Source organism: Myotis davidii, unplaced genomic scaffold (genome assembly GCF_000327345.1).
Source record: "Myotis davidii unplaced genomic scaffold, ASM32734v1 scaffold424, whole genome shotgun sequence".
In the NCBI taxonomy this organism is placed as follows: Eukaryota; Metazoa; Chordata; class Mammalia; order Chiroptera; family Vespertilionidae; genus Myotis; species Myotis davidii.
In genome coordinates, this window is record NW_006295827.1 from 1,268,430 (window position 1) to 1,278,334 (window position 9,905).

Consider the following 9,905-nt stretch of genomic DNA (forward strand, 5'->3'; position numbering starts at 1 on the left):
GCGGGGAGGGGGGAGCCTTGGAGGGACCAGCTGAGCGGGAGCCCAGGCCACACGGAGCCATCAAAATACCTTCCATGTGCCCAAGGGAAAAACCAGCTTTACCCACCTGCTGCCCCGGGAGAGCTCAAAACCATTGTAAGACAGTGTCGATCAAACAAGAATCTTCCTACCCCGCCTCTCCCCCACCTTACCCCACGGGGCCCCCGTGGAGTCAGACACTGCACCTCCCAAGAGAAAGATGGGTGAGGGAGAAAAAGAATAAGGGCTCTAGCCCCTCTTCCTCTGCGAGGGGTCAGTGAGCAGCAGACCACAGCTGAGGGAGAGGAGGACAATTTCAATAACGAATTGAGGCTGGTTTGTGACTTAAAGTGACCCTAGGATTTTCATTACCCAAGAGTAATAAGAAACATCATGGGACTTGCTGGAGGGAAGAGAAGGATTCATTGTACTAAACAAGTTAAATGTAACAGGAGGAAAGCAAAGCAACTAGGGTTTTAGAAATATAAACCCTGGGTTCTAGTTGCTCATTGTGCTAGAGGTACTTGTTGGGTGTCCCCCATTCTAAAAAAAAAAACCATAGAACATGCCACTCTATCTTGTCACTCCATCCACAGTTTCTAACCCTCCCCAAGTCTCCCTCAAACATCTCAGAAGTATAATCCACACTCACTTTCCTCACCTCTTCATGTCCAATTCATTTCTCTACCCACTGCCATCCAGCCTCAGACCCACATACTATATTATGATGGTTTTACTAAGATTTTGCCCAGCTAATCCCTTAAACCAAATGGTGTTTGTAGTCTTCCTATTATTGGATGCTTTTTTAAAAAAAAGTTTTTACTGATTTGAGAGAGAGAGAGGAAGGGAGAGGGAGAGAGAGAGAAACATCAGTCAGTTGCGTCCTACATGCACCCCAACCAGGTATCAAACCCACAACCTGGGCATGTGCCCAGATGGGGAATTGAACTAGCAACCTTTTGGTACATGGGATAATGCTCAACCAACTGAGCCACACTGGCCAGGGCCTGTTATTAAATCTTTATGCCACTGCAGCTCTGGTTGTCCCCATACCTCTCTGAGCACTCAGTACTTTCAGTCCCCCTTATGGACTCCCTTCACCCAGATATATTTGGGTTTTCTTTCTCCTTCTCTAATGCACCTCTAAGCAATCTTACCCTCTTCCTCATGGTTCACTACCCCTGACCTCTATTCTGAGCGTCCGCTGTCAGGCATCCAGGTCCTCATTAAGTCCTGGGGATGCAAATGAAAGAACCACAGTCCTGGCTGCATAAAGCATATAGACAAGTGGGTGATAAAAAAAAAAAAAAAAAAAGGTAAAGAAAGGCTCTCCAACTGGGAAAGGAGAAATATCTACCAGTCATTCTGAAGATAAGCCCAGTGGGACATGAGGAGGGTGGCTTCAAGACACCCATAAACTTCATAAAACTATATGCAAAGTTGTGTCAGTTTATCCACGTTCAGGGTGATAGGGTCTCTAGCTTTCATTAGATTATCAGAGAGGTCCTTGACTCAAGAGTTTAAGCTTAACTGATCTACTGATAGGATTTCAATGTAACATTGGAGATGATGCCATTTTGGTGAAAAATGAGGGCTTTATTAAGACATAGATTTGGGAGCCTTCTCTGCACAGAGGCAAGAGCTGGGTCAACTCTCTTCTCAAAGTCTTTAGCAATCTCAGCCACAGGCAGAGGACTGGGCACCCAATGGAGGCAGTAGGGGGATCTCTCATGCCTTCACTCAAGCTCCAGGAAGTCCAGCCATGGTTCTCCTGTAGCTTTGAGCCACACTTTCCCCCAATCCCTCAGCCACACAATAATGCCACAAATCGCAAGTACCCACAGCTCCCAGTGTGAGACGTATGGAGTCAGGCTCTCCTGGGAATGCCAGAGGTCCCCAAAGCAGCACGTGTAGCCTAACGATCAATTCCAGGGACCCTCGTGGTCAAATCCAGCCTGGAAACATGTTGTCTGGAAGAAGAGGGATTTATTGCCAACACTGAGAATTCGGAGGTTTTATGAAATGATAGGGATTTGTGTCTTTTCTTACACGTCACAGGACCTGATACCGCCGGCCCTGTGTCCCCAGCACCATCGCATGGACTGGCACCTCCCTGGGGGGCCAGAGTTCTTCAGTTCCCATCCCCATGCCTTACACTTAGCTCTGTCCTCTTTAATGGCAACTGCCCACCCTCTGCACCTGAAACTCTGGTGCACACAAAGGCGAGTGGAGTTAAAATAGAAAACCTTCGGGAAAGAGCTGTGTGCCAAGCAGAAGTTATCTAGGAAGAAAGAGAGGAAGAAGTAAAACAGAAAGGAAACATATTCCCCTAATGCGAAATCTCCTACTTTATGTTGCCTACTGAGAAGTCTCTTATACAAAGACCATCCATGTTGATGCCATTTGGATTGTGAAAAAGCTCTTCTCCTCCCATCCTTTGCCAGAATAAAGTCATTACTATTGAAATAACGGGAGCATAGGGGAGCGGGGGTTGGGGAGACCACCATGTCCTAATGTTTACGAATCATATTGTATCTGCTTAATAACATCAGAAGGGCCATAAAAACTCCTTCCTACAATTAAATATCTCCATCAACTATAAACAGATTAAGCATTTTATAAGTGATGGTACATTAAAAAGAGATCATTGGTATGTGATTCTATTTTGTACATCAGAAATGCATGTGAATTAATGATTCATGATCACGACTCTATTTTCTAGTCTTTTAAGAATGCCTATTCATCATCTGTTAATGTTGCCCTAGCTCATAAAATACAAGCCAAATTTTTGCTTTATTGCATTATATATACAGAGACAGCGTGTTTTCCGGGCACCCACAGCACTGCACTATAGTTACTTCTTTCCCTCTGTCACTTACACCACTGTCACAACCTCATTCATTCCCTTATTTATCAAGGCCAGAGGTCAGCCTTCCTGTATGTCATGGAGGAAGCAACATTTGGCCAAAAATCTGAAACTCACTGCATGTCAGCCAATCATTTGAACTTCATTCCTTCAAATTCTGAGAGCCAAGGGGTCTTGAAGCACTCCACATTCATTTGTTGTAATCATGGTAAAATACACATGACATAAAATTTACTCTTAACCATTTTTACATGTACAGTTCAGAAGTGTTAAGTGTATTTATGTTATTGTGCAACCAATTTCCACAACTGTTTCACCCCAGCCCCTGGCAACCACCACTGTACTATCTGTCTCTATGCATTTGGCTATTTTAGATACCTCATATGAGCGAAATCATAGTTTTGTCTTTTGATGACTGATTTATTTTATTTAGCATAATGTTTCCAAGATTCATCCATGCTGTTGTATGTGTCAGAATTTCCTTCCTTTTTAAAGACTGAATAGTATTCCATTGCATATATGTACCACATTATGTTCCACATTTTGACTATTGTGAATAATGCTGCTATGAATATGGGTGTACTATATGAGTATCTGTTTGAGAGCCTGCTTTCAACTCTCTTGGGTTTATATCCAGAAGTGGAATTGCTGGATCATATGGCCACTCTTTTTTAATTTTTTTAGAAACTGTTTTCCACAGTGTTTACACTATTTATATTTCCACCTATAGTGCACAGGTTTCCAATTTCTCCACATCCTTGCCGACACTTGTTCTTTTCTGCTGTTGCTGTTAATAGTAACATCCAAATGGGTGTGAGGTAGTATCTCACCCATTAACTTTTATATCCCAAAGGTTATGCTTTGGTTCTCAGATGACACCTTAGAGATGAATCTACATTATTATTTGTAGAGAGCCAAGAGTGTGGCCATGAAGACAGTGAATAGCTAGGTTGGGATGGGAATGAGCCATGGAGGAATCTCTGGCTGAGAAAGTTATTGGCCCAAAAGGCTGCCTTCCTTGTTACACAGCTTTGCCCATAGGTGGCTCTACTCTAATCCAGTTCTTCAGCTTTCAATTTGAGCAGGAAAATGTAAGAACACTAGAAATGTTCGAAATTCATGCATGGGAGGAAGGGGTCCCTCAGCCTGCACCCTCTCGCAATCCAGGATCCCTCGGGGGATGTCCATCTGCTGGACATCCCTCTCGCAATCTGGGACCACTGGCTCCTAACTGCTCGCCTGCCTGCCTGCCTGCCTGCCTGATCACCCCTAACCCCTCTGCCTGCCTTCCTGATTACCCCTAACCACTTGCCTGCCTGCCTGGTTGCCCTAACTGCTTGCCTGCCTGCCTGATCGCCCCTAACTGCCTCTGCCTCGGCCCCACCGTGGCGGCTTCATCCAGAAGGATGTAGATGGTACATAGGTCTCCTTTTTTGGCTGTCTAGTCTAATTAACATATTATGCTTTTATTATTATAGATGGGGCAGAGGATGGGGGTGCTGGGATGGGGGGTTCTGTACATCTTGCTCTTGTTTATTAAAAATTTGTAAACTGAGAAAGAACTTCATGGCTACCTGTAAAGTGTCCTCACTGCTCTTCCATTATTCCTTCTTGCGATCCCTCTGTAAACCAACAGTGTCCTAAAACTAGGACCAAGTGAGAACACTTCTCCCCTCTCCTCTAATGTAAGACAGAACCATGAAGGTTTAAGTCAGTTTGGCCTCAATTAGAAATCACAAACACTACTGAGCTATAACTCGAGTATCTTCTTAATTGAAAAGTCAGGGCATTTGTGGCTGGCTAAATAATGACCTTCTCCCGTGCCCCCCTCCCTTAACCTCCCCCCCCCACCCAGCTGCCCGGCAAAAAAAAATATCCACCTGTACATGTTACTTTATATGGGGAAAAGTACTGGGCATGTGTAATTAAGGATCTTGAGATGGGGAGATTATCCTGGAGTACTCATGTGCACCCCAAATACCATCATAAGGGTAGGCAATAAAGTCAAAGAAAGAAGAAGGCCAGGTGACGAAAAGGGATGTGATACAGTCATGAGCCAAGGAGTGAGGACAACCTCTGCCAGCTGGAAAAGGCAAAAAGGTGGATTCTCCCCTCGACCTCCAGAAGGACCGCACTCCGCAGACTCCTGGAGCACCATGACAACTGATATTCACCAGATGAAAACCAGAAGGGACCACAAAGAACAACAGAAAAGAGTGGAAGCCCGATTCTGGGGAAAACCACTACCCGGTTCCCAGAAAGATCACGAATATTCCTCTCCCTTATTTGCCTAGACCATCCCTTCATTTCTACCCTCGTGGATACACAACTTCTCTGCCCCAAGCCAAAACCAGAATATGCTTCTGCTTCCCCATTTTCTGGCCATTGAATTATTTTTTTTCATATGCCCACTTTTAATTATGGATAGAACCACTGAATAAAGCTTATGCTGAACAGCAAGAGTCCCTTTTGGGGGTCTTAGAAAGGGGGCTTTCACACCCTGTGTAACACCATCAATTCAGTCTTTCAGGATTTCTGTTTAAGAAGCTGCCCTTGAAAACTGTAGCTAAAGGATCAAAATGCTACGATGGTAGGACACCCAAAATTCCTAAAGCAGCGTTTACACACCACTGCCCCATCCCCAGGGTGGCCCCTAGCCTCCTCCCCTGGCTCCTCTGTCCTCTGGGATTTGGGACTCAAGGCCACCAGAGCGTGCCTGCCACAGACCTGATGGGGAGAGAAGGGTCTCCGGCGTCCCACCAGTCTTTCGGGGGACTGATGTACATGCACCACAGCTCCCAGCTGTACCCGTGGGCCGAGTTCTCGTACCGCTGCACCTCAAAGGTGTCCTGCTTGATGTTGTCGATGGACGGGAGGATCACCCGCTTCCGGTTCTCCTGGATTCGGGAGAGAACCGGCTCGGCCCTGAAACAGAGAAGTAGAAATAAAGTCTCTCTCCTGAGTAGCCCACACCTCAACGGGCACAGACCCCCAGATGGCAGGAAATGAACAGCAGCAATGTAGCTAACGGATGGGCTCTGGCAGGCTGGAACTCTGGGTGCAAACTGAGGCTCCCAAGTGGCCTGCCCCAGTTGGATTGTGCAGCTCAGGCCCTCACCAAGTGGGATGCTACCATGCTGATGCCTGCAGGAGAGGCCTGGAGCAAGAATTCAGAAAGTGCCAGCCTGTCTTTTATACCTGCCGGAGTAGGCCAAAGCAAGGCCATCCGACTCTGTGCTTTGCATCGCATTACAGTTTTACATAGCGGCTTCAGTTCCCCCTCAGGGCACTGGTAGATGCCTCTTGTATTTTCTGCAGGAGCTGAATTCCCTTTCCCAAAATAGGTCACTTCTGTCCTTGATGGCCTGGTTTTAATAAGCATTTCGCTAGCTTCTTTATGTGTGTGTGACTATTTCAGTTGTTTTAATTGATTATTTAATTGATTTCTTAAAAGGGATCTAATTGAATTGGTTAGCAATGGCTGACCGGATGGATGAATTAAATGCAAACTCAGGCAGATTCCTGCCTCCCAGAGAGCCTGCCCCTCAGGGCTGCACTGGGAGATAGGCAGTAACCTAGCTCCAGGTTTTTTTGTTCCTTTGTTTTTGTTTTTAATTCTTTATTGTTTAAAGTATTACATAGGTCTCCTTTTTTCCCCCATTGACCTCTCCCTGGCCAGCCCCACCCCCCAGTATATGCCCTCACCCCCTAGTGCAGCGGTTCTCAACCTGTGGGTCGCGACCCCTTTGGAGGTTGAACTACCCTTTCACAGGGGTCGCCTAAGACCATCAGAAAACACATATATAATTACATACAGTTTACAGTAGCAAAATTACAGTTATGAAGTAGCAACGAAAATAATTTTATGGTTGGGGGTCACCACAACATAAGGAATTGTATTAAAGGGTCGCGGCATTAGGAAGGTTGAGAACTACTGCCCTAGTGAATGTGTCTATTGGTTATGCTTTTGGTTGATCTCTTCCCCCTGTCCCCCACTCCAGCCCCTCCCCTGCCTTCCCTCTGAAGTTTGAAGGCTCCAGGTTCTAGGTGTAGCCCTGCTGGCTTGGGAGAAAGCAGGCGGTAAGTCACCCTGCCAGTGTGTGTCTCTGCAGCAGAGGCAGGGCTCCTTCCCCACATTCTGGAAGAAGATGGCTCTCACCAGCCAGGCATTAATCTCCCCGCTTAACATGGGGCACAGGCTCCGGAAAAGAGTCAAGTGAAATCCCATTTCTCTGCATTATTTGGAAGAATGATGAGAATGCTCGGCCTACATCTCATCTCTTTTCATTTGCAGCTATTGAATTACCTGCTGGCTCACCTCATCTTTCTATTCAAAATGAGCAATAAAATATACGCTGGACCATTTACTGCCTCCAATACTTCTGCACACACCATCTAAGTTGAGGTCGAGACACGCTTCAGTTCTTTGTCCCCTCCTAGTCTTCTCTCACGCTGCTCTCTTCTGGGAATGCCCTTCTGCCACTGGCAGGAAGTCTGGCTACCTACCGAGGCTTATTAGATCATGTGCCACCTCTTCCAAGAAGCCTTCCCTAATTACCCCCAGTAGGAAGGCTCTCTCCTCCTTCTCAACTCTTAGACCATCTTCTCCACCTTATCCATGTCACTCTGATTACAGGCTGCCTTTGTTAATCTATGAACACATATTTTTCCTAATAAGCTAATGACAGTTCATATTTATTGATTACTCACTACCAGCTAGGCGCCATTCTAAACATGTCACATGTGCTGGCTAATTTAAATCTCACAACAATCCCATTAAATACATAGTATGGTCATCATTTTACAAATGAGGAAATGGAGGTCCAGGGAGGTTAAGTCACTTGCCCCAGGCCACATAGCCAGCTGGTGGCAGAACCAGGCTTCTAACCCAGGTGGTCTGGCTTCAGCCCCAAAGCCAAAGCCCTAGGGTCTCCTTAAACGGACCACACTTCCCCCAGGGTGCCTGGTGCCACACACTGAGAAGCATCCAGATCAGTCTCTCTCTGGATGGTTTACTGAGCATGGGGACAGGAGACTGTGTTCAAAGAATGCTTGTGAAGTGAGCAGTTTCATCTCCAGTCAGGGATAGTGAGCACCACTGTTCCCAGTAATTTGCTTCCCCTTCCAGGAAAAGCCCTGCCTCTTACCATGTGGCCCACAGGGTCTCCCGGCAGAGGGCTGTACTCTCTCCCTCAACACCAATGTTTAGCGTGGACATGTGACTTGCTTTAACCAGGGGGATGTGAGCAGAAGTGACAACGTCACCACAGAGCAGACACTTTCATAGTCATTGCAAGGTTCAGCCAGCATTCTTTCCTCTGAGCCACAAAAGTGGTGTTTCCTAGACAGGAGTGAGTCCAGAGGACAGGTGGAGCAGAGCCACAGACAGCCCATGCCAGACCTGCCACATGGGCAAGACAGAAATCTTTATCATCATCAGGAGGCTAAGAGGATTACTACAGGCCAACTTAGTGAAAGTTGAGACACAGTGTCTGCCTAGAATGAGGAATCACAAGGGACCTATGACAATGACATGATGGACTGAGTAGACAGCAGATAAATTTCTCCCTGCTTCCCAGTTTTATCCCAGACTATGGTCTCACCTTCTTTTCCAACCACCCCTTTTCCATTCTTCCAGGGGCCCCAGAGGAATCAGGCACCCACCTCCCAGACTCTAACCCCTCCTGACCTCACTGTAGGTCCTGAGTACCCCTAGGGTTCAGTGCGTGACCTACCAGCCAGCAGTGAATTCCACGTGGGCATCAAAGAAGCCAGTGACCTGGCCGGTGGCCGCCTTCCAGCCCTCAATGCGTGCTCGGATCAGGCCCTCCCGTTTTTGATTGCGCACCACCTTCACCAGCCCCGGGTAGCGTTTGTGGACGTACTCCTCTAAGGGGGCCTTCAGCTCCTCTGTAAATGACAAAACACAAGATGGTCCATGACATGTCATCTCAAACATATGTCCAACCCACTGCGATGCTGACAGACCTTCAGGAAATTGAGAATGTGGAAAAGTTTGCGTGTTGGTGATTTTAGTAGAAAATTGTGACAACCCCGTCAGTGTGAGTCAGAAGACATCTACGACACAGCGGCCCAGGACAGCAATGTTCTTCCAGCAGCCCAGCTGTACACCTGGACAGAAGTGAGGCCCAGCTTTTAGAACCCATTGCTGCAGGCTGGCAGGTGTCCTCTAAGGTTGATTGTCTTTGTGGCCCACAGCCCTTCCCTGGCCAGCATCTCTGTCCTCCCACTGTCTCCTGGTCCTGTTTGTCAACTGCTTGATGGGCATTTCCATCTGCACATTCACTGGTTTTTATAGGAAACGCCCGAAGTGGTCCAGACACATAATCATGCACCAGAGGCAATGTTATCAGGGTTGGTCCTTTGGTCTTAGGATGTGAAGGAAATCTTTGCCGAGTAATGGGCAGAAGCAGTGCTCACAGAGATGACGTACACCTCCTGCTGCACGAGCAGGTAGTGTAAAGTGCTTTATTTCTATGACCTAATTTAAACCTTACAGCAACCCTAGGAAGTTGCCAGATTAATTCCATTAATTATTAACCTAGATTAATTCCACTTCACAAATTAAGAGACAGTCTCAGGGATGCTAACCTGTCCCAAGGTTGCACACCTAGTAATGGAAGGGTTGAAACACAGGCCAAATGGGCCCAACTCCACAGACTTAAAGGTTGATACCTTTATGTACATAACGATCACCAAATGTCGGAAGCAAGTGGAATTTCTGAAAAAAGCTGGAAGAGCAATACTTACACTAGACTAAACAAAGGTTATCACCAGAGGCAAAGAATATTTCATATATAATAGCCAAGATATGGAAGCAACTGAAGTATCCATGATAGAGAATTGAATATAGATGTGGTACATGTACACAATGGAACACTAATCAGCCATGAAAAAGATTAAATCTTACCATTTGCAACAACATGGATGGACCTAGATGGCATTATGATAAGTAAAATAAGTCAGACAGAGAAAGACAATTACCATATAATTTTACTGA

At 46.4% G+C, this 9,905-nt stretch overlaps 1 protein-coding gene across 1 annotated transcript in view; it reads right to left on the reverse strand.

Moving 5' to 3' along the window:
- WBSCR17 (Williams-Beuren syndrome chromosome region 17) overlaps positions 1–9,905 on the reverse strand; it is a 420,861-nt gene that overhangs the window by 186,909 nt on the left and 224,047 nt on the right. The window contains exons 4-5 of the mRNA XM_006770853.2: positions 8,620–8,794; positions 5,612–5,809 (exon numbers count right to left, since the gene is read on the reverse strand). Of these exons, the coding sequence (XP_006770916.1) occupies positions 5,612–5,809; positions 8,620–8,794 (373 nt within the window). The remainder of the gene's footprint in view (positions 1–5,611; positions 5,810–8,619; positions 8,795–9,905) is intronic.